At 36.7% G+C, this 25975-nt stretch overlaps 1 protein-coding gene across 1 annotated transcript in view; it reads left to right on the top strand.

Annotated features, from left to right (window-relative positions):
• PPP1R1C (protein phosphatase 1 regulatory inhibitor subunit 1C) overlaps positions 1-25975 on the top strand; it is a 115166-nt gene that overhangs the window by 32483 nt on the left and 56708 nt on the right. The window contains exon 3 of the mRNA XM_080799596.1: positions 25367-25404. Within this exon, the coding sequence (XP_080655722.1) occupies positions 25367-25404 (38 nt within the window). The remainder of the gene's footprint in view (positions 1-25366; positions 25405-25975) is intronic.

Below are 25975 nucleotides of genomic sequence, written 5' to 3'. Positions count from 1 at the left end.
AAATGATTTTTCTGATGGGCAGGCATATAAAGAAAATCGTTCCTTCTCACAACACCACTAAATTACAGAATGTGGTAGGGGAAATATCTACATAGTTCTAAAGGAAAGTATAACTCTACATATTCATTTTAGCTAAATTATCTTTGTATATTAAACTACTGATATTCTCAAACATGCAAGAATTCAGAAAGAGTTTCTCTTAGGTCTTTTGAAAAAAGCACTTAATGATATCCAGCTAACTCAAAGAGAAATTAAAACAAAAAATATTCAGGATGAAGAAACAGTTATGTTTGCAAGCTATCTACACATTCTCACAATTACGATTAATCAACTGTGTTTTGGAAAAGAATGTAAATATTACAAATCTGAAATATAAGGTTAAAAACCAAAAAATTCAGGACTTAAGAAGTTTGGGGAAAGATAAAAGTTTTAATTTCTTCATTTTTGTAGTATAGTCAATTGATAATAACTATACTTGAAATATTAGTTAAAATAATGATCTCCAGGGGCACCTAGGTGGCTCAGTGGGTTAAAGCCTCTGCCTTCAGCTCAGGTCATGATCTCAGGGTCCTGAGATTGAGCCCCACATCGGGCTCTCCGCTCAGCGGGGAGTCTGTTTCCCCCTCCCTGTCTGCCTGCCTCTTTGCTTGTGATCTGTCTGTCAAATAAAAAAATAATAATAATCATCTCTGTTACCTTTTATTTTCATAGTGTTAGAGTGATCTTTAGAGTGTTATTATCTCTTTGGTGAAAAAAATTTATTTGTACTGTAACAACTTACCTCAGTTATCTTTTCTTCCCATTACATTGTAGAAATATTAGAGTATTTTTAGAACTAGAAAACTGTCAAACATATACTGATGACTTCCAAATCAGTGATTTGATCCAAAAATACTACCTGATCTTCAGATGTCTATGTTTAAAAATTATCTAGACATTTCATTTTACATGTCCCAGAGGCATATCAAACTTAGCATATCAGAAAGCAAATTTATCACTTCCTTGCACTTCCCTAAATCTGCCCCTTCTCACATATTCTTTGACATCCAACCAAACCCCAATTACTGCCAATTTTATCTTCTATAAGTTTCTCAAATGTACCCCATATTTCCATTGCTACCACCACTTCTTAACTCAGGCCCTTATCATCTTCATTCTGCAATAACCTTGTCTGGCTCATGCCAACTTTGATTTTATACTTCTCTTTTCCAACAGAATGACAGTCTTAAAATATACATCTAACCAGATCCAGATTGAACTGTACTCCCATAGCCCCTTACACACTTTTAACAAATACTTCCTGTACTGTATCATGATTTCTTTGGTTTGTGTCTTCTTGAGAGAAAGGAACTATATCAGATTTCACTCTGTATTCCAGTACCTAGCCCACTGTCTGGCAGCTAGTTGCTCAATAACTACTTGGAAAGGGAATGAAAAGGGACTATGCCCATGTATATGTCTGTGAAATAACTCAGCAGTCTGACTGAGAATCTGGAATCTTCATCACTACATCACTTTGCTTCTTATCCTCAGCATGGAGTAGGATACTTGATTCACAAAGTTTACTAAATGAATGAATGAAAAAATGGTTGTTATAAAACAAAGCTAGGTTTAAAATCAAATGCCTAGGTAAAATATTTTCTCAATGTTTCATCAGCTTTTAATAAATGTTCAACTTATGTTTTGGAGAATAAACCTCTAACTAGTCATGCAAGTTCTTTAGTTATAAAAATAATTGCCATGAGGATTTATATATATATTTTTCTGCATAGAATTTACTTCTTGGCATTTTTGCTGCCAACTCTAAATACCCTAGGGTAAAAAAAAAGAAGCTTAATTTGTTTCTGACCCATCCAGTAACAGCTTTACGATAGAGACCTATGCTGTACTCATTCATTTCATTGTGCTTTAAACACATCTTATTTTGCTTCTTCATAAATAAAGAGTATGACTAAGTGGTGGAAGGGAAAACAGATTCTCCAAAACAAGTCCTTTCAAGGAAAAGAGTCAGAAGGCTGAAGCTGCAAATTCAGTGCAAATCGGATTTAAATTTATTTGGTAGAACAAGAGCCCCTTTCCCTCTTAAAGTCTGTAAGGCTAGACAGTTTCTCCTCCTAAGGATTCAGTGGATCTGCTCAGATCTGGTTTCAAATCTTGTCTTTACCATTTACTATTTGATTGGTCTCTTTTACTGCCTAAAAAATTGAGGATAATGAAAATTACCCAGTAATGTTGAAAGGCTTAAATAGGATAACATATATTAAAGGACTTAGCACAGTCCTGACATAAAATAAGTACTCATTAAATAGCAGCTATTAGATTATTTTATTATTTTATCATTTTATTATTTTATCATTTCCATTGCCTATTTAAAATTCACATTTTATTTTATTGTTTTGAAGATTTTATTTATTTTTGCAGAAGAGAGAGAGATTGTGAGCACGAGAGGTGGGGGAGGGTCAGAGGGAGAAGCAGACTCCTGGCTGAGTAGGGAGCCAGATGCTGGACTAGATCCCAAGCCCCTGGGATCATGACCTGAGCTGAAGTAAGACACTTAAATGACTGAGCCACCCAGGTGCCCTAAAATTCACAAACATTTTAAACATGAAATTATTACACAGGCAAACTAATACTTAGTTCTTCTCAGTATAAATTTAATTTTTAGTAGTAGATTCAATAATCTAACTACATGTTCATCTAGATGATTCCTAAGATAGTTCTATGAAGTCTACTATCAACATTTCATAGTTCTAAAATTATTGAGAACACAATATAATAATTATAACTTATACTTCCTGATAATATTTGACATAGACTCATAATGTACATTATCAAAATATTGTTTTAAAAAGATAGCTGTGTGTGTATGTTTATAAGTATGTGTATATAAACATATATACACACACATATAATATTAAATGACCCATTCATGAATACTGATATAAGTTACATTTTCAAGGTAAACTCACTACAAGACTATTTTTTATCCTATCCTCTATTATGCTAGTTAACTGTTTTAAAAAAAATAAAGTCTTATACATTATTTTGAGAAACAACACAAAGAAGAAAGAAGTAACATATAGCAACACATAAATTTAAGAGACTTTTGTGGATTTGTAAAAATTCTATCCAAGAGACTAAATACCAGAACAAGTTGAAGCTTGAAAATAAAACACACATACAAAATAGCTTTTGGATCCTTTAGGAGCAAGGGGGAAAAAGGCATTCCCAACTGTTTTTGTTAAGATACTGTAATCTTAGCTTAAAAACAAGAGCAAATGAACAAAAAAAGGTCTTCAACTTTTATATCTTTCACCTCTTTCTACAAGGGGAATTTTCCTCCAAGTAAAAATGCGCTAGGATTGGAGCATTGTTAAAAGACTGTAAGTTTAGTATCAACAAGAACAACAAAATGAAAGTGTTGCTTGTTACATTAACAGGCTCAGGAAAAAAGTACATCACAAGGTAATAAAAGAATAGCAATCATGACCAAAGAGCTATTGCCATCAACATTTAAATACACAAGTAAAGTAAATGAGCTGGCAGAAGACTGTAGGGAGTCTTGATGTTTATAGCTAAGAAAATAGTGGAGTTTAAAAACTATGAACTATTAATTTGACCTTAATTTGAAGGAAAGTCTATTCCAGACTTTTTAAAATGTGGATTTCTAGACACAAGTAGGTTCGTTCAAAACAAATCATGTTCCCACAACTTTTATTTCTACTCTTTTAGCAGATTATACTATATTAATTGATCAAGGCAATGTTCAAAACATACATATATCAATAAGATATTTGGCAAATATCTCCTGATATTCATAAATATAGGATGGAAAATATTCCTGGATTATAATGCATTTAGACAATTCATAGTTTTTTAGGGAACCCTACCTAAAGATGAGTGGATATACATATGGGCCTGGTAAATATCTTAGTGATTTGCCTCTTCTTGAGCCATTTTGTTCAATATTTTTTATCAGTGACTCTAAGTAATGTCTTGCTAAAGCCCCCAAACTGGAAAGATTTATATAGGCATTGGATGGTAGAATGAAAGACAAAAACAATCTTACAAAGTGTTTAGATGGGTTGAAAACTTCCAGGTTAAATATATCGGGGAAGAACGTAAGATTCTTTAACTATTTAAAGTAAAGAAAGAAAGCAGGAACAAAGAAGAAAAAAAGTTTATGTGAATCAAATCTATAGACATAAAGAGATAATAGGCTGTATGAGCCTACTGTGTATGGCAGCTGATAAAATATTTTGTGATATTGAGAGAACCATGATATACCCTCATTTGGAATATAGTGCTCAATTCTGAAAATCAACTTTAAGAGGGCCATCTGCTGAAAATGTGAGCTAAAGCTCCTGGAAGGCAGATTTTATCTCAGAACAGAAAACTATTTTCTAATGGTTAAGATTTTGTAAGAGATTCTATAAAAATTTCTCAGTTCACTCCCTTTTGCTTAAATTGTTTAAGTTGATATTAAAAGACAGTCTGTTAGGATTCACAGAAAGGTTTTTTACTTTGAGCAGGAATTTTTTTCCAGCTTTATTGAAATATAACTGACATATGACATTGTGTAAGTTTAAGGTATATAATATGATTTGATACATGTACATCCTGCAAAATGATTACAATAAAGTAATCCATCACTTCACATAATTACTCTGTGTGTGTGTGTGTGTGTGAGAGAGAGAGAGAGAGAGATAAGAACATTTAATATCTGCTATCCTAGAAATTTTGAAGTATATAATACAGTATTGTGAACTATAGTTACTGTGCTGGACATGACACCCCCAGCACTCTTTACTGTTATAACTCTAAGTTCTAACAGGAAGTTTATAAAACTGTAAGTTTATAAAACTGTAAGTTTATAAAACTGTAAGTTTGTACCCTTTGGCCAACCTCTCCCCATCTCCTCCACCCCCCAGTGCCTGACTACCACCATTCTACTGTTACTATATTTAGCTTGTTTTAGATTCTATATGTATTTTTAGATTCTATATGTGTCATCATACAGTATTTGCTTTTCTCCTTCTGACTTACTTCTTTTTATTTTAAATTTTAGTCAACATACAGTGCAATATTGGTTTCTGGAGTAGAATTCAGTGGTCCATCACTTACATACAACACCCAGCATTCATCACAAGTTCCCTCTTTAATACTCATCACCCATCTAGGCCATCCCCCATCCACTTCCTTCCAGCAACCCTCAGTTTGTTCTCTATCCATAAGAGTCTCTTAAGGTTTGTTTCCCTCTCTCCTTTTTTGCTTTTCCCCATTCCCATATGTTCATCTGTTTTCTTTCTTAAATTCCACATTTGAGTGAGATCATATATTTGCCTTTCACTGTCTGACTTATCTCATTTAGCATAATACACTCTAACACCATCCATGTCATTGCAGATGGCAAGATTTCATTCTTTTTGATGGCTAATATTCCATTGCATATATACACCACATCTTCTTTATTCATTCATCAGTCAACAGACATTTGTCTGGCTGTTGTTGATAATGTTGCTATAAACATTAGGGTGCATGTATTCCTTCAAATCCATATTTTTGTATCCTTTGGGTAAATATCCAGTAGTGCAACTGTTGGATCATAGGGTAGTTCTCTTTTTAACTTTTTTGAGGAACATCCATACTGTTAGCCAGAGTGGTTGACCAGTTTGCATTCCCACCAACAGTGCAAGAGGGTCCCCCTTTCTCCACATTTACACCAACACCTCTTGTTTCTTGTGTAGTGAATTTTAGCCATTCTGACAGGTGTAAGGTGGTATCTCATCATGGGTTTGATTTGTATTTCCCTGATGATGAGTGACACTGAGCATCTTTTCATGTGTGTTAGCCATCTGGATGTCTTCTTTTGAAAAGTGTCTATTCATGTCTTCTGCCCATTTATTAACTGGATTATTTGGGGTTTGGGTGTTGAGTTTGGTAAGTTCTTAAGAGTTTAGATGCATTAGATTTATCTGACCCTTTATCTGATATGTCATTTGCAAATATCTTCTCCCATGCCACAGGACGTCTTTTAGATTTGCTGATTGTTTCCTTCATCGTACAGGGTTTTGTTTTGTTTTGTTTTTTTTATCTTGATGAAGTTCCAATTTTTGCTTTTGTTTCTGTTGTCTCCTGCAATGTATCTGGTAAGAAGTTGCTATGGCCAAGGTCAAAGAGGATTCTGCCTGTGTTCTACTCTAGGATTTTGATGGTTTCCAGTCTCTCATTTAGGTCTTTCATCCATTTTGAATTTATTTTTGTGCATGGTGTAAGGAAGTGGTCCAGTTTCATCCTTCTGCATGTGGCTGTCCAGCTTTTCCAACACCATTTGTTGAAGAGACTTTTTTCCATTAGATATTATTTCCTGCATTGTCAAAGATTACTTGACCATATAGCTGTGGGTCCATTTCTGGGTTGTCTATTTTGTTGCACTGATCTATGAGCCTCTTTTTGTGCCAATACCATACTGTCTTGATGACTACAGCTTTGTAATATAGCCTGTAATCTGGAATTGTGATGCCTCTGGTTTTGTTTTTCTTTTTCAGAATTGCTTTGGCTATTCAGGATCTTTCGTGGTTCTGTACAAATTTTAGGGATTATTCTAGTTCTGTGAAAAATGCTGGTGGTATTCTGACAGGGATTGCATTAAATGTGTAGATTGCTCTGGGTAGTACAGACATTTCAACAATGTTTGTCCTTCCAATCCATGAGCATGAAAATCTTTTTCACTTCTTTTTGTCCTCTTCATTTTTTTCCCTAAGTGTTCTACAATTTCCACAGTACATAATTTTTACCTCTTTAGTTTATTCCTAGGTGTCTTATTGTTTTTGTGCAACTGCAAATGGGATTGATTCCTTGATTTCTTTTTCCGCTGCTTTGATATTGGTGTATAGAAATACAACACCTTTCTGCACATTGATTTTATATCCTGCAACTTCGCTGAATTCATGAATTAGTTCTTGCAGTATTTTGGTGGAGTCTTTAGAGTTTTCTACATAAGAGTATCACATCGTCTGCAAATGGTGAAAGTTTGACTTCTTCCTTGCCGATCTGGATGCCTTTTATTTCTTTTTGTTGCCTGATTGCTGAGGATAAGACTTCCAGTACTATGTTAAATAGTAATGTTTAGATTGGACATCCTTGTCTTATTCCTGACCATAGGGGAAGGGTTCTCAGTTCTTCACCATTAGTGATTGTAGTAGTTGTGGATCTTTCATATGTGGCCTCTATGATATAGAAGTATGTTCCACCTATCCCTACTTTGTTGAGGGTTTTTATAAAAAACAATGTACTATGCTTTTTCGGTTATCTACTGACAGGATCCATATGGTTCTTATACTTCTTTTATTAATGCGGTGTATCACATTGGGTTGACTTGTGAATACTGAACCACCCCTGCAGCCCAGGAATAAATCCCACTTGATCATGGTAAATAATTCTTTTAATGTTCTGTTGAATTCAATTTGCTAGTATTTTATTAAGAATTTTTGCATCCATGTTCATCCAGGATATTGGCTTTTTATTCTCCTTTTTAGTGGGGTCTTGATCTGGTTTTGGATCAAGGTAATGCCAGCTCCTAAATGAGTTTGTAAGTTTTCCTTCCATTTCAATTTTTTTTGAGAAGAAGAGGTATTAACTCTTTTTAAAATGTCTGGTAGAATTCCAATGGGATACCATCTGGCCCAGGACTTTTCTTGTTGGGTGATTTTTTTTTTTTTTTTAAGATTTATTTACTTGAGAGAGAAAGTGAAAGAGAGAGAGAAAGAGAGAGTGAGCATGAGCAGGGGGAGGGGCAGAGGGAGAGGGAGAAGCAGACTCCCTGCTGACGTGGGAGCTTAACTCAGGGCTTAATCTTAGAACCCTGGGATTATGACCTGAGCCAAAGGCAGAGACACTTAACCAACTGAACCACCCAAGCACCCCTGTTTGTTGGGAGATTTTGGATTCCCGATTCGATTTCTTTGGTGTTTATGGGTCTGTTCAAATTTTCTATTTCTTCCTGTTTCAGTTTTGGCAGTTTGTAAGTTTCTAGGAATTTGTCCATTTCTTCCAGGTTGCCCATTTGTTGGCATATAATTTTTCATAGCATTCTCAGAATTGTTTATATTCCTGTGGATTTGGTTGTCATCTTTCCTCCTTCATTAGTGACTTCATTTATTTGGTACTTTCTCTTTTCTTTTTGATAAGTCTGGCTAGGGGTTTATCAGTTTTATTAATTCTTTTGAAGAACAAGCTCTTAGCTTCATTAATCCTCTCTACTGTCTTTTTGTTTTCTATATTATTTATTTTGGCTCTAATATTTACTATTTCCTTTCTTCTGCTGGATTTAGGTTTTGAGATTTTTTTTCTTGCTTCTTGAGGTAGACCAGTATTATAATATACTTACCTCATAGGACTATCTTTGCTATATCCCAAAGATTTTGGGCTGTCATATTTTCATTTCCATTTGTTTCCATGTATTTTTTTTATTTCTTAATTTCTTGGTTAATCTCTTCATTCTTTAGTAGGATGTTCTTTAACCTCTGTGTATTTGAGGTCTTTCCAAATTTTTTCTTGTGGTTGACTTCAAATTTCATAATGTTGTGGTCTGAAAATACAAATGATATGATCTCAATCTTTTTGTATTTGTTGAGGGCTGATTTGTGACCCAGTATGTGATCCCCTCTGGAGAATGTTCCATGTGCATTCAAAAAGAATGTGTACTCTGCTGCTTTAGGATGAAATGTTCTTAATATATCTATTAAGTCCATCTGGTCCAGTGTGTCATTCAAAGCCATTGTTTCCTTGTTGGTTTTCTATTTAGATGATCTGTCCATTGCTATAAGTGGGGTGTTAAAGTACCCTACTATTATTGTATTATTATCAATGAGTTTTTAATGTTTATTATTGTTTTACATATTTCAGTGTTTCCAAGATTGGGGCATAAATATATACAACTATTATATCTTTTTGATGGACAGACCCCTTAATTATGATATAATGCTTTTCTTCATCTCTTGTTGCAGTCTTTGTCTTAAAGTCTAGCTTGTCTGATCTAAGTATGGCTACTCTAGCTTGTCTGATCTAAGTATGGCTACTCTGGCTTTCTTTTGATGTCCATTAGCATAATAGATGGCTCTCTACCCCCTCATTTTCAATCTGCAGGTGCCTCAGGTCTAAAATGAGTCTCTTGCAGGCAGCATATAGATGAATCTTGCTTTTTTAACCCATTCTGATACCCTTTGTCCTTTGATTAGAACATTCAGTCCATTTACATTCAGAGTGATTATTGAAAGTGATGAATTTAGTGCCATTGTGTCACCTGTAGAATTGGTGTTTCTGATGATGTCCTCTGGTCCTATCTAGTCTTTGGTATTTTTTTCCCGCTCCACTCAAAGAGTCCCCCTTAAAATTTCTTGCAGGGCTGGTTTCCTGGTCATAAACTTCTTTAGCTTTTGTCTGGGAAACTCTTTATCTCTCCTTCTACTCTGAAATGACAGCTTTGCTGGATAAAGAATCCTTGACTGGGGATGCCTGGGTGGCTCAGTGGGTTAAAGCCCCTGCTTTCGGCTCGGGTCATGTTCTTGGGGTCCTGGAATAGAACCCTGCATTGCACTGGGGTCTCTGCTCAGTGGGGAGCCTGCTTCCCCCTCTCTCTCTGCCTGCCTTTCTGACTACCTGTGATTTCTGTCTTTCAAATAAATAAATAAAATCTAAAAAAAAAAAAAGAATCCTTGACTGCATATTTTTCCCATTCAGCAAGTTAAATATTTGCTGCCATTTTCTCCTGGCCTGTTAAGTTTCTATGGACAGATCTGTTGTAAGCCTCACCTGTCTTCCTTTTTAGGTTAAGGACTTTTTCCCTTGCTGCTTTCAGGGTTCTTTCCCTGAATCTGTTTAGTTTGTCAATTTGGCTATGATAATTGCCTTGGTGATGGTCAGTTTTTGTTGAACTTATTGGGAGTTCTCTGTGCTTCTAGGACTTTGATGTCTGTGTTCTTCCCCAGATTAGGGAAGTTTTCAGCTATAATTTGTTCAAATAAACCTTCTGCCTTTTTTTCTCTCCTCATCTGGGATTCCTATGAAAAGAATGTTATATCTTAAGAAGTCACTGAGTCCCCTAGGTCTACCTTTGTGTTCCATTACTTTTCTTTCCCTCTTCTTTCCAGCTTCATAATATTCTATGATTTCATCTTCTATATCACTGACTCACTCCTCTACTTCATCCATCCTCATTTTTATGGCCTTATGGCCTCCACTTGTGTTTGCATCTCAGTTATAGCGTTTTTAATTTTGGCCTGACTAGATTTTAGTTCTTTTGTCTCTGCAGTAAGGGACTCTCTAGTGTATTCTCCGCTTTTTCCATTTCAGCTAGTATCCTTATAATCATTGTTTTAAATCCTAGTTCAGACATCTTACTTATATCTGTACTGATTAACCCCTGGCCATGAGTTCTACTTCCCATTCTTTCTTTTGGGATGAATTTGTCCAGAAAAGAAGAAAGAGAAACAAAACAAAAAGCCAAAACCCAAAAAAACTAGATCTTGGGTGTGCTTTTGTCTGCTTGTTTAAAGAATCTAGATTCCAAAGTACTATATATATGTACATATACATGTGTGTGTGTACACACACACACACACACACACACGTTTTCACATTTTTTTAATCCCTTCATCCATCCACATATACTTAGGTTGCTTCCAGGTCATGACTATTATGAATAATGCTGCAATGAACATGGGGGTACAGACACCTCTTTGACATTGTAGTTTCATTTCTTTTAGATATATACCCAAGCACTGGGATTGCTGGATCATATGGTGGCTCTATTTATAATGTGTTGAGGAACTACCACACCGTTTTCCATAGTGATTGTTCTCAACTTATAATCCCATCAACAGTACACAAGGGTTCTCTTTGCTTTACATCCTCACCAGCACTGCTGATTTCTTCTCTTTTTGATAACCACTTTAATAGCTGTGAGGTGATAGCTCATTGTAGTTTTGATTTGCACTTCCTTCCTTAAAATTACATATGCAACTCCAAACATTGAGCCACCAGAGAAATCAAAGAAGGAATTAACTAGGAAAAGATGATGGCCAAATATTAGAAGAGTAAAAGAACACACAAATCAGCATTTTTAAAATTCAGTATTCACAGAGTTATGTTTAGATGAGTGCAAAATGCATTTGGTCAACCACTTCATATTCAAATTTATGTGTGTGGAAGTAAATTTGATCCATCTGTTCCTGAATTATTTTCTCAAACCACCAACATTTTATTTTACAAGAACTGATTTCCAACAAGTCTTATGATATCCCTGACCTTCTGCCAAACTTACTCAAAAAGTCTGAAATACGGCTATTGTACTGAACCCTCTCAAATATGCTATTTTTTTAAATTAAGAGCAAAAAAACAGGCAACAAAGTATTTATCTGCTACATTGCCATTCATGCTGAATGGCATGAACAAAAAGGAAAAAGATCAACACAATATCTATTTTTACCATATATATGTCCAGATACAGTATAATACAAATTATCTAGACAGAAAGCCTTGTGTAAGCTGTTTACACTATGCCAGGAGTTTAAAAGGGCAATGGATGACCCAGGACAAATTCATGTCCCCTCTGAAGAATGACTTAAATCATATACATCACCAGTGAAGTTTCTCCATCTACCCCATGGCTGCTCCTTTGTGTTATAGGTTTATCTTTCCCAGTCTACCTCTTTACTTTTTTACTAGGGTTGTCACAGGGACCTACCACTTCTCCAGTTCTCCACCCAATGGGCATTGTCATTCTTTCCCATGGCATCACTGACCACCTAGATGCTCATGACTCCCAGACCTGTATCTTTGCTCTGCTTTCACTTCTAAGAGTGACAATTTCTGAACTCTTCCTACTTGGATCATCAATAAGTACCTCAAAATCAGCAATTCCATGAGTATTCAAATTATGAGCCAGAAATTGTTATAATATTTGGCTTTCTTATCCTCTTTTGTCATTCCCCTCCCTCACCCAGTCACAAAGTCCAGTCTATTCTTTCTCTTAAACATCTCTCTAACCTCGTTCAAATCACTGTATGCTATCACAGCAATTACTGGAATACCTTCCCAGCTGAACTAGCTATATATCCAAATGGACTCCTACAATCTCCACACAACTGTCAGAATGATCTTTCTACAAGGGAAATCTAATCATGCCTTTTTCTGCTTAAAACCCATCAGTGGTTTCTCATCACTTTAGAATAAAGTCCAAACTTCTTAATATTATTACAAAACCCCAATTAATCCAACTCCTTCCTATCTAAAAATCCAAATTATCCAACATCTTCACCCTTTTCTCTCGGAACCTAACACTGGTGTTCTATAGTTCAATATTTGAGTTTTGTTCAATTTCTAAAAAATTGTCATGCTCTCTCACACCTCAGGACATTTCCACAAATTGTTTCTTCTGATTAAAATCTCTTCTCTCTAGTCCCACTCCACCCAGCTTCCTTGTCCCTCCAACTTTCTCTACCCTACCTACCTTTGCTGGACATGTCAGCTTGGATGTCTTCTCCTCCAAGAAGTCTTTCTGGCTCTTTCAAAGCTAAGTTTGATACCCTTGAAATATGCTTCTACCACACTTTGTGCATCCTCTATGACAGCCTTTATTTATATCATTGTATTGTGGTTGTTTCTTTGCCTGTCTCTTCCAAAAGGGTTTAAATTCTCTAGAAGGGTTGGAGTCCATTTCCCAGCAGGATCCCCTTCACCTATTATACATGCAATAAACAATTGTTAATATTGGATGCATTTTATATCCCTGGTGACAACCTTGCTAAAAAACAAAATCTGTCATATAACTGATAAACTGCACTTAAGTATGGGTTTTGATTTAATTTTCCTTTTACATCACCATTCATAGGAAAAAATGTTTAAAGACATAAAAATAAATATAAAGCTATTTTTCCTCCTGATACACACACACACAAGCACATACATGCACAGACACACACACAATTTTTTTCTGTTGTCCTATCTGAACTTGGTGCTAAATATATTGAAGTATATCTAATTACAGTACTTTTTCCTCTAATAGTTCTTCCATGTGCCTACTATAAATAGTCATGGCTTTTTATACCATGAAATCCTCAAGTAAATTATATATGAGAAAAAAAAATTGAGAAATGGTGTGAAGGTTAAGATTTCCAGGACAGTAAAACACCAAGAGTTGAATACACAGATATTTAATTCCATCAATCTTTAAAACTGAATGATTAAAGTATCTTTTCTTAAAAAATATTGCTCAGAGTTTGAGGTAAATGTTTACAGATGGTCTACTGACAAAAGCTAACTTCTATGTTTTCCAAGACTTTTAAGACTTTTTCTACAAAAAGTTATGTAAAGTAGAGTAGAATTGTAAAGATAGTTCCATTGGCCTTTCTTTCCATTACTAATGGAAACAAATTATCATTAGTGATAGGATGCTCTCACTTGATTAAGCTATGAAAATATTATCATGTTGTTATAGGTACCCACATGTACTTAATGTGTACGATGACGCTTTGTAACTTTTAGGAATATATCTTCCATTTACAACTAAAAAAGGGACATTTGCCTTTTGTTATAGAACATTCTCATCAAAACGAAATTGCTGTTTTACTTTATGTCATTTTACAATGGTCTACTCATAGTAGAATTACTCAGATAAAATTATTTTGAAATTCACAGTGGTATGTCTACATAGTTGAAACACAAAATAGTTTGGAAAAAAATTGAAGTGTCATGAAAAAATGTTCCTCATCACTAGCCATCAGGGAGATTCAAATTAAAACCACATTGAGATACCACCTTACACCAGTTAGAATGGCCAAAATTAGCACGACAGGAAACAACATGTGTTGGAGAGGATGTGGAGAAAGGGGAACCCTCTTACACTGTTGGTGGGAATGCAAGTTGGTGCAGCCACTTTGGAGAACAGTGTGGAGATTCCTCAAGAAATTAAAAATAGAGCTTCCCTATGACCCTGCAATTGCACTACTGGGTATTTACCCCAAAGATACAGATGTAGTGAAAAGAAGGGCCATCTGTACCCCAATGTTTAAAGCAGCAATGGCCACGGTCGCCAAACTGTGGAAAGAACCAAGATGCCCTTCAACGGACCAATGGATAAGGAAGATGTGGTCTATATACATTATGGAGTATTATGCCTCCATCAGAAAGGATGAATACCCAACTTTTGTAGCAACATGGGCGGGACTGTAAGAGATTATGCTGAGTGAAATAAGTCAAGCAGAGAGAGTCAATTATCATATGGATTCACTTATTTGTGGAGGACAAGGGGAGATGGAGAGGAGAAAGGAGTTGAGGGAAATTGGAAGGGGAGGTGAACCATGAGAGACTATGGACTCTGAAAAACAACCTTAGGGTTTTGAAGGGGCAGAGGGTGAGAGGTTGGGGGAACCAGGTGGTGGGTATTAGGGAGGGCACAGATTGCATGGAGCACTGGGTGTGGTGCAAAAAACAATGAATACCGTTACGCTGAAAAGAAATAAAAAATTTTAAAAAATTAAAGTGATTTTCAATAGAAGATATCAAACAGCATGATTAAAAACTAAGCAGAATTAATGAGGCATTGTCAATTTTGGCAGTTAGCATAAAAAAAGAGGAAATATTCTATGAAGTGAAAAGACTACTAAAGATAATAAATATTCCAAATACTGCTAAGCAGCTAATTCTTTTCCAACTCCAGTGCTACTCAGACCCATCTTTAAAGTTCTTAAGTTGCCTCAAAATTTTCTATCATTACTGTTCAGAGTGATTGGCCTCCGAATAATGTTTTCATGTTCACTTCAATCATTTCTCCTCATCTTACTTTTAACGCACCTTGTTATGGAATTCATCTGAGGTATCTGCGAAGAGTATCTCTGTGATATCCTATGTGACAAAATAATGAAATTTTAGTGTTTGAAATTGGTTAAAAGCTGAATTATTCAAATCCTAACTATTTTTAAGTTTATTAGGCCAAAATAATACAGAGCACATTTTTGGGACGATAATAAGTGTTTCTTAAATAATGACTTGATTGTCCACATTGCCCGAAACATCTGATAATTTTAAATAAATCTATAAAAATGATGCAAAAATAAAATATATAATTTATAATCAGTTCTTTAGGTAGTTCTATGAAAAGGAGATAGAATTTTTAAAAATTGGAATTACTAAAACAAGTGTGGATAATTAAACTGATGTCATTCCCCACACCCTCCTGAAAAAAAATAATTAAGAAACATGCATTAAAGGAATCAATTTCTTTTCCTGGAGCAAATGTGTGAAATCTAACCTCCAAATAGGCAGAAAAACTTTACCAATGATTGAAAATCACAACTGATAAGATGATGCAACAGTTCTTTGGACCTCATGTAAGCTGGTTCTGTGGTAGGATAAAATATTTTATAAGAGAAACTAAGTTTTTAAAAATCAAGAATACTAATGAAAAGCAGACTTCTGAGGTTTTTTTAAATGATCTGATTTTTCTGTTCTTTTGCTGTGTTTGGAAATGGCAGCAGAAATGATGAAATATAAACATAACAGTAGTTTGGAAGATTTCTAACCCTTCTCACAAGACAATTACTGGTTGAGAGTTCTTAATAAACCAACATGATCCATTTTGTGTTTTCCTTGTCATCTCCTTCACTATTTCCACATAGACTACTTTGTCCCTGATTCTCACCTAAAATGAACAATTTTGTAGGGGACTCTGAGACATAAAAACCTATATGGTAATGAGGTTGTGTCTCTACTTCTATCAATTAAAAGTGGAAAGCTAGAAATAATATTGAAAGAACAATACAGCTGTGTGAATCTTGGCACAACAGGATGAAACTATTTCTACTGTTTGCTTCTTTTCCCCATGTCCCTTTCCAGTGCATATAAATTCATTGCTCTGGTGGTTTTAATTTGGGCACCAGTTTTGACTAAATCTAAGAGCTCAAAGAAAAACACAGCTGAAACCACTGCCTAGTGGCTTAACTCACAGCCCCAAATGATAGGCCTCCAACAGAGCCCAGCAGGCTTTTAGCAAAAAGGCTGCTGACTAGAGCTCATTTTGAAAAGTAGAGAGTTTGATAATAAGTCAGGAAAAGAGGCTTCACTATAGCTGTCTTAGGAGATTTTGCACTGTTCTACTAAAAAGAAACAGTGAGTGTCCTCGTCCTCTACTCTATGTAAGAAATACATGATAGATTTCTCTGGCACTTTAGACTGACTGATTCTATGCTAGAATGCTAAAACCACAAGGTAATGACACATACAAAATGAAGACCTGAGCTGTGCATGGCAGTTTTTTTCACTCGCAAATGATTTATCTTATTCAGTCCTGAAGACTCATGGGTCAGTGACTGTTTTTGAACTAGTGGACCTAAAGCCATCCATAGAATTTCTGTCTTTAACTCTGTCCTTCTCTGTAAAGCACAGCCACAAATGATCTCCTCAACAGTTGTGATCTAAGGGTCTTTGGAAAGAAAGATGTTCTACCTTCAAATATGTTAGATACCAAAATAGAGAATCTGCTTAAAGGTGATCATTTAGATTTCACTGCTGTTTTCAGAGATTTGATGGTAAATTCCTTCTGAGACTGTCAAAGATAGCACCAATGTCCTTGTGATTAAATCTCTAGGGCACTTCAAAAAGAAGGCTATAAATTGCTTTCCTCCATTGCTACTCCTCTACAGAACAGAATTAATTTTTTTCCCCACAAATTTGTGCTAGGAAAAATTTAAAAGAAAAGCTGATTGCAAATACACTAAAGATCTAGGACAGTATCCCAGTTTTCTGCCAAAGCAGGTAACACCACTTATTAGACAAGGAGTGTAACATGTAACTGTTAAGATATGCTGAGCAAGTCTTCAATTTTATTGCTCTACTCCCACACAATCACCAAAATCTCTGGATTCTCTGTTCCCCTGCAGTGGCCCTCTGCCAGTGGCCAAATAGGACTTGTCAGCCTCTCACTCTGAAATGTCTCTGATCTCTGTAGGTTGCTCTGCAGGTCTTGATGCATTCTGTAATTTCTCTTGCTTTTCTAGTTCTAATAAGTGGTATCACTGACATGCTGTGAACTGGTACATACTACCCCAAACAAAACCTCATAATTTAATATTAAAGCAGGTATTTTTGTTGTTGTTCTCTTTATTTTCCTAGCTCTGTGACTATCCCATATAATTTATATTGTCTCTTAGTAAACATCCTCTAACAGCCCAGACTTTCAATGGCTGTGTCCCTGGTCTTAATGCTTAGTTTCATGAAAGTTGGTTTTTACCATCTGATTATATGACCCTGCCAGCTTGTACTGTAATCTGAAATCCCAATTCTGGTCTTTAGGGCTGAATTGCCTCTCAGAACTCTATCTGCTGACATTGTTCAAGTTTAGTCTTTCAGATACAAAAATGCTGCCTCTACTACCCACTTCACACTCTGTAACCTTCTGCTTGTCCACATGTTAACTCATAATAGCACCTCTAGACCACCCATACAGACGCCACCCTCACTGCTTCTCTGATCAGTGTCAGACTCTGGTAATAGGTCATGCATTGATCACACAGCCTTGCTTAATTATCTTATTCTAGGCCCTTGACAAAATAAATACAAACTTTGCCTCATTTAATCATACCTGTTCACTTGTCACCCATAAATCAGTACTTGTATTTTTATAATAAAGTGAAACATAAAACAATTGCAAAGCTCAGAGGTAATCTCAAAGAAAAATATTTTAATGTAGAAGGTTTTTTCCCACATCATTTAACAATTTGGGTATGCTTTGCATACATTTCCTAGAGTGTGAGTCCCAGAACACATCTGACTGCAGTTTCAACCAGATTGTATTATAGCAGTCAAATATTTTCCCTTGACTAACTTTAAAAAGGAGAGAATCAAAAACATTCTCTCTGAATGTTCAGAGAAGCTTCCCATAGAGAAGGAAGTACATTCTGATTTTAAACAAAAACAAAAACCACAGCTAAGCCTTTCATAATCCAGCAACACACATGGGTTGGATGTGAAAATAAGCTATCTTTATCTGAATACTTTGAATTTTACTGAAAATTTTGATGGGGAAAGATGCAGTATTCACTTCAATACTAGCTCAACAGAATAGAAAAAGAAATGGGGGAAAAACATGTGCATGAATGAGACTTATTATGCAATTTTCTGTACTCAATTTGTTATTAGTGTTCCTGAAAAATGGGGAAGTATAATTTAGAAGTTGGCTAGTGTGTTAAGTCTATGCAATTGTAGTCTTTAGTCTCTTGTTAGTAGATTAGTAGAAGAGGTAAAAAATCAACTTTTTGTAATATTTACTATGGCAGCTGGAATACTGTGGTTTAACGACGGAATTTTTCAGTACAGAACTATCCAGGGAAAAGTGGTAAGGTTCATAAGAGCTGGTCCTGGTTTTTCTTGGTAACTAAATATCATTACCGCACGAGCTGCAGTATTTCCATTGATGAACATTTTTAAAAATTAAAAAAAAAATTAGTTAAGACATTATTACTTTGTCTTCATGGCTTGTAAACTTATATGACCTCTGTTTTTCAGTTCAAACTTTGCTGTGAAAGCATATGAAATTCTTACAGATACATTAGATGAGTCTCACTGCCTCAGAAAACATATAGAAAAAATTTTTTAATAAAAAATTTGACTACCATATAGGAGTGAATGTTGACAAAAAAATAACCTCTTCATATCTGTTCCCACTCTTCAAATATATTCAAGCCATCCGTTTTTGGATATAAGATGCATATGAAATAATTCAGGTTTAGTGAAGACGGATAGTTAGTATTTGTTTGTTTGTTTAAAGATTTTTTTTTATTTATTCATTTGACAGACAGAGATCACAAGTAGGCAGAGAGGCAGGCAGAGAGAGGAAGGGAAACAGGCTCCCCACTGAGCAGAGAGCCTGACTCGGGGCTCCATTCCAGGACCCCGAGACCATGACCCAAGCCAAAGGCGGAGGCCTTAACCCACTGAGCCACCCAGGTGCCCCCGGATGGTTAATATTTTATAAAACTTTAAAAACTGTGATAATACAATGATTCATACTCTATTATATTTTTATTATATTTTTTAAAAATTATAAAGCATCAATTATAGATTGATGATTTTAATGATAAATTTGGTAGAAAAAGCATTGTGACACTAACACAAATTTTAGCAAAATATATAAAAACTTTACTTCATCTTCTTTTTATTATTTTTTTTGGTTCAGGGTAATCCAGTAAAATAGTATGATCTCTCTTTCAGGATTTATTTTAAGGGATGGTTTTGAATAATTATAGTTTAATTATAATATAATATGTCTATTATATTATAATAAATAAATAATATAATTAATTAATTTATACAGGTGTCAATGACCTCTGCTCCTACAATCACTGCCTTTAGAAGGATCTGTCTACAAAAGCAATGTCTTAGATTGCTTAATATGGGACAGAGGCAATATTTTATCAGTTATTAATAAAAGTTATGGAAGTGCTATAAGTTAATGGATAGAACACTTAATTACACATATCACAAAACACCTAATTGATAGGAAATTAAGAATCTTGAATCGATATATACCCAGGTTTTTGTTAATGTAACATAAGCATTCAATTTATCATAGAAATAAACCTACACAGCAGAAAACTTGGTGGTGTCATGGTGTGATGACCAACTAGAATATGGAGGTTATACACAAAATCTTTCTAGATTTTAAAATTCTTTTCACTTGACTTTATAGCCATTTTCCTAAGTAGAGAAATATGTACTAGTTAGATCATCAAGTGACAGTCTTTAGTATCCCTACAAGGAGACCATCCAATAGAAACCTCAATGTGGATGGCAAAGAGACATTTAAAAGATGCCATTCCAATGTTCATTCCTAAACCTTCCTTTGGTAAAGACAGTAGGGATGAGAGAATCTAATTTTTTTTAATCTATTATTCCAACAAAGTCACAGGTAATTAACAGCTTAAAGCACAGTTTTTATGGCAACTGCTACAAAGAAGAAAAGCTATGGAAACTGAATTTATCACATTGCAGTTAAATGATGGAGGGTACACACTGGATCAAGGGGGTGCCACTGACCACAAAAGCAATTAAAAACTGATATTTATAATAAAATTCTGCATATGCTTTAGCTGGCCAGAGCTCTGGTTCCATGCCAAATTGGTGAGATAAAATAAGAATCAATGAAAACAAACCTACAGTCTTAGCCACAAAAAGAAAAGGATATTGGGAAATCTCAATTTCCTTCCTCCTGTTTGAGCAGGCATATTTGGCTCTAACTTTCTCTGTTAATAGTTATGTTTAGACAATGCTAAAGGAATGCCTTGATAAATAAAATAATCTAGCTAGCGGTGTGTGTGTAAGAGTGAGACTTGTCATCACACACAATAGGACTGAATTTCACAAAAACACCATTATTGTGTGTGAATTCTATTGAACTGGACTACTTTCTCCTATGACACTCCCATATGAATAAAACAAATGTGAGATCATTGCAACAACACAGCAGAATGTTGCTTTGTTGCTTCAACCTGCAATTTTGTAAACTGGTTAATATGAAATTATCTACCACATTTTAGGATTAGTTATTTCTGCTTTTGTATTTTGGTGTGAAATAACTGAAATCACAAAATATGCAGTTTTTCTTATGTGCTAATATTTTCAGTAAAATCAAATGATCATATAATCATATAACAAACACGTATGATTCTAATTTGTTGTCAGGTGACTAAAATAGACTAAATTTTTGTCAGCTAATTAGAACAAGCCTCAAATGAGTGAAGTGGAAAAAAACCATACGTTTGAATTCTAAACGAAATGTAATTTATGTTTCTTTTTTTGATACTCCCCCAAAATTCAGAGTAGAGAAGAAATATAAGCTATTCCTGAGTCATGCGAAACAGCCTTATAATGTAAAACAAAATTCTGTGTTTTTTTAAAAAGGACTTTTATCTGGCTAACCTAATCTGTTCAAGACAAATATTAATAAGAAAAATGAACCAAGAAGAATAAAAACCTTTTTCATTGAATTATGCAACGAATGAAGTCTACACAGTTGCCTTGGAAAGACACTGTTTTAGTTTGTGTTTTAGTCATACAGCAGGAAAGCACAAGGCTGAATGACTAGATACCATTTTGTCCTTAAAGCAGTAGATTCTGAGTCCTGGGCTGAATTCTGAAAACTCCTAGGAAATAAACAAAATATTAAGAAACACCACTGGTCAGAGTGCCTGAGTGGTACATTAGGTTAAGCCTCTGACTCTTGGTTTCAGCTCAGGTTGTGACCTCAGGGTCTGAGATGGAGCCCAGAGTAATCTCCAGCTCACGGTGGAGTCTTCTTGAGCTTCTCTCTCCCTCTACCTCTGCCCCTCCCCTCTGTATTCTCTAAAAGAAATAAACAGATTAAAAAGAAAAGAAAAGAAAAGAAACACCACTGGCATTTAACAATCCAGTGGATCATAATACATGCATTGTTGAAGTGAATCATATTTGACATTTACTTAAAAGATGATAGCAAAAGATTTTGCATTGATGGAATTGCTCAATTTAGTATAGTCACAGCTATCTGATAATCACCCAGATACTTTCAGTGATTATATCAAACAATTGTGATTGCTGTCCTCAGCCAATAATTTGTTTGCCTACCCCTATACAAGGGAGGATAAATTCATTAGAAGGTTTCACAACTTCTAAAAATCTAGTACTCAAAACATTAAATTAGAATGAATAATCACTATTATTCATTCTAGCTGCTTATCTATCCATACACATATCCATACACTATTCATTCTAGCTGCTTATCTATTTTTTATTTTTTAGACTTATTTAATTAATGTATTTGCTGCTTGTCTATTTTGGTCTCTTACTATAAGAAATACCACTGTGACCTTACATAGAAATTTTATTACATATATGTGTTTCTATATATCCACATGATACACATAGTTTTTCATTATGAAAGTAATGCAGGTTCACTAGAATAAGAAACAGTACAGATGGAGAGGAGACGGAACAAGTTATTGAATCATCGAGAGGTAACTACAGTTACAATAGTGATATATCCTATGAATATACAGGCATTTCTCTATCGCCTCTCTCCAGATAGTTTATCTATACTTCATGAAATAAAAATTACATATGTATAGTTTTGAAATCCTTTCCATCTACACAGTATATGTTTTCATGTCAGTAAATGCAGATCTATATCACTGTCTTCAGGCAGTTACTCTTTGATGAACTCATTCAGTTTTTAGACCACGGACTCAGTCTCTCAGCTCTGGCACTCATCTAAGAGTCAGGAAAGGGTAACGCGGCCAGTAAGTCAAGAGGCGGGAAGACCCTCCCCCCCCCACAACCATGGCGGCTAAGGTTGGGGAGGCAGTGGGAGGCAGGCTCTGGAGCCGGCGCACACAGACAAGTCAGTAGCGGCGGTGCTTTTCCCCAGTATCCCACTCACGTCACCCTTACCCGCAGTGCCCACGCCCATTTTGGCTCCAGGGGATGGACAGGAAAAGTTTGAAACTGAAGTAATCACAACGGATAGCTCGCTTCCGGGTGGCCTCCCCAAACACGCGTGGACAGTTTTGTACGATAGGCATTCTTACTAATTCAATATAGAGATCTGCGGCAAAACATCTTAGTGGGAAAACTGGCATTTTCGCCTTCTGGTGGATCCGAACAAAGGAGAAGTTCTGCTTACCTTGGAAAAGCGCGGGCTCTTCTCTGCGGCCCCCCAGGCGTCGAGAGCGCCGCGTGCGCCGCGTCTGCTGACTATAGAGGCCGGCACACGGCGGCCGGCTTGTTGCCCGCGTGCTCCCACACCCCAGGCTCACTGCGGAAGACACAAACACCTGTCCATCCGAGCGGGAGGCCCTCCATAGGCGGCCTGACCCAGAACCGCTTCTCCCCGAGGGGATTCCTGAGGCCGCTTACCGGGAGAACAGAGTGGGTCTCCACCGTTTCTGTGCCACAGAAAATACGGCGAAGATGGATGGTGAAGCCCTTCGTTTCTCACAAACTACTAACCACACCCCAGACCCCACCGCGCGGGCTGGGGTGCGTCGGAGCATGCGCAGCTGGTGCAATGCGCCAGGAAGGACCTCCCGGGAACCCGTTGGGTCTGGGCCTGCAAGGAGGCTAAGGAAGCGGACAGATCGGTATTATAGACCGTCGCGAGAGGTTCGAGGAAGGGTAGAAATCATGACGAAGAAATTCAGTTTAATGGCTGGAATGTGGGGGTGGTGGCGCTGGAGCGAACCAAGGCGCGGCTCCTGTCCATGCTCATGCTGAACCTGGAGTGCAGACTCATCTTCCAGGATGTAGGGAGGCAGGTGCTGGCGACCCGTTCCAGAAAGCTGCCTCCGGACCTGTGCATACTCATGTGCAATTCGAAGCTAGAGGACAGCCACAGAGTTGTTTCTAAAATGTTCTGCGGGAAGCCTGCAGTGGCCGCTCCGGGGGATTTGACTGACTTGCTGACTCTCAAGCCCTCCGGCTGCGTTTTGGTGCGAAGACACACACCTGTGCAGGACATCTGGGTTCTTCTGGTGGGAGGCCCTCCAAGATGCCACCCAGATAAGAGCTTTAGACAGAGCTCATGTTGAGGCATGTTTCTTTGGATGTGAATTTAGTGCCAAAATTCATACACGGTGCAAAGTCTAGGACTTTTTTCTTAAACTTGACCAAATTTATGGCCACTGAGCACAACTCAATATCCTGCCTTCAGTATTAAATATGCCACTCAGTGGAATAAAAGGTTTATCTTCCCACTGAAGCGAACATTAGGATAAAGTGCAAGAAGGTTAAACTCAGCCTTCTGTAGGAAAACCAGGTTAGTGTTTCTACCTCTCTCCTGTGTTCGCTGAGATTAGCAGTTACCATTGTGACAGCCAGCACCAGACTGCCTCCTCACAGGGACTGGAGGGCCAGTCAGCCCTGCCCAGCGTAGGGCAGAGTTTATTACAATTGCTGGCTGGGGTAACTGCAAAGCCTGTGAACATTTTAAAAGATAGGAGACTAAGTTTCTACATGTCTGGATGTTTCAGGAGTTGAAGTCAGATGGTTTTGGCAATATAGGATAGCTTTGTGGTTTGCAAGCTTGAACGATCACCCCCTACCCCTGTCAGGGGTCCCAAATGGGAACCCACATTGACCACTTCCAGTAGTTGCGATGCTGCAGTAGTCCCTGGGACCTGGCAGTCAGGGATTGCACAACATCTGGCTGCAGTTTGGTTGGAGAAGAGAGTCTCCAAGTCCTATTTTTTTTTCTTTTTTAAGTAGGCTCCATGCCCAGGGTGAAGCCTGACTTGGGGCTTGAGCTCGTCACCCTGAGATCAAGACCTGAGCTGAGACCGAGAAGGGGACAATTAACTGACTGAGCCACACAGGTTCCCCTCCAAGTCCTATTTTTTGAAATGTAGATAAACCCAACCTCTGCAGTACAGATGAGAGAGAGAGAGAGATCTTTTAAGGAAGTCAACTAAACTTTTAAATGTTTTTTAAAAAAAAAAAGTCAAGATCCATGTAGAGTAGATGAGGAGGTATGAAAGAAACTCAGCCCAGAGGTCCTCCACCCATTGAAGGGCAATACATGAGCACCTCTTACTCTTCTCTCCTCCTCCTCACATTCGTTTTTATAGAGATAGCCTACACATTTCCCTAGGTTTGTTATAAGAAATATTTCTGACAAAGTAACATTCTTTCCAGGGGCATATGGAAAAGAGGTGCTGCCACACTCAGAGTCAGAGTGATAGGACAGAATGGAAAAGGAGCTTTGTTCCGCTTAGTGGCCAGTTTGAGGAAATTTGACAAGCTACATTGAGTAGACTGGCAGCAAAATTCACAAAGGAGATTGTTTATGCCTTAACACTGTGAGGTTGATGACACCAACAGTTGGTTCAAGAACCATTTCCCTGGTTTCCTTTCTGGATTACTGGAAGGAGGGCAATTTGGAATTTCAAGAGAGATGCCTTTTTTTTTTTTAAACTTAGTGAAAAGATTATCTCAGAAGAAAACCATCTCCTTCTGCCCCCTTTCCCTAAGCCACAGAGATTATATAAACATAAGGCAGGGCACCTGGGTAGCCAAGCATCTGCCTTTGGCTCGGGTCATGATCCTGTGGTCCTAGGATCAAGCCACACACAGGGCCCCTTGCTTAGCAGGGAGTCTGCTTCTCCCTCTCCCTCTGCCTGCCACTCCCACTGTTTGTGCTCTCTGTCTCTCTGTCAAATAAATAAAGTCTTTAAAAAAATAAGGAGATTATTTAATTATTTTTATCAAATTGCCAAAAATGTTAATATGCATATTATAAAGAAGAAATCATCTTTCTAATGAAATATATCTACTTCTTTTGCAGAAATAGATGACAAGAGGGTGACCAACACCCAAGCCGAAGTAAGTTTTCTTATATTTTGTATAAATAGGTATTCATATCAATTAGAAACATAATTAGGTAGGCTTAATGTTTTATAAAATATGTCAGTACAGCTGATATAAAAACTACTTGGCTTTTCCTGACTGAAGAAACAGTAAAATGGGGTTGTTAATTCTCTGCCTCTGTGCTGCTTTCATTCTCGACCTATGAAATGCCAACTCCTGAAAAAACTTGTAAAATAAACCTCTTCTTTTAGTGACAAGATAATGGTATTGATATTTTTAATTTAGTGACTAGTTGTTTCTGACCAACTACAGGCTAGGGCCTGCCAATGTTGGAGTTCTAGAGCAAGAAAATGGGGAGCAGGCATCTCTTAAAGTGTCTTCTGGTATGTGAAGCCAAGAGAAGACCTTGAGGCTAGAGGTTAACATACACATGGGGGAGTTCAGATGGAAAATAGGAACCAGGGGAAGCTTGCGGAGCTGATAATATAAAATATATTGGATACAAGGAAGTGAGTAAATTATGCTCAAAAATAGAACAAATATTGACCGGTGTGCAGACATATGAGTCAATTCCATGGCTGTATTA

This window comes from Martes martes (assembly GCF_963455335.1).
Source record: "Martes martes genome assembly, chromosome: 3".
Taxonomy (NCBI): domain Eukaryota; kingdom Metazoa; phylum Chordata; class Mammalia; order Carnivora; family Mustelidae; genus Martes; species Martes martes.
Note: the sequence above shows the minus strand (reverse complement) of the source record. Positions and strands in the feature narration are given on the sequence as shown.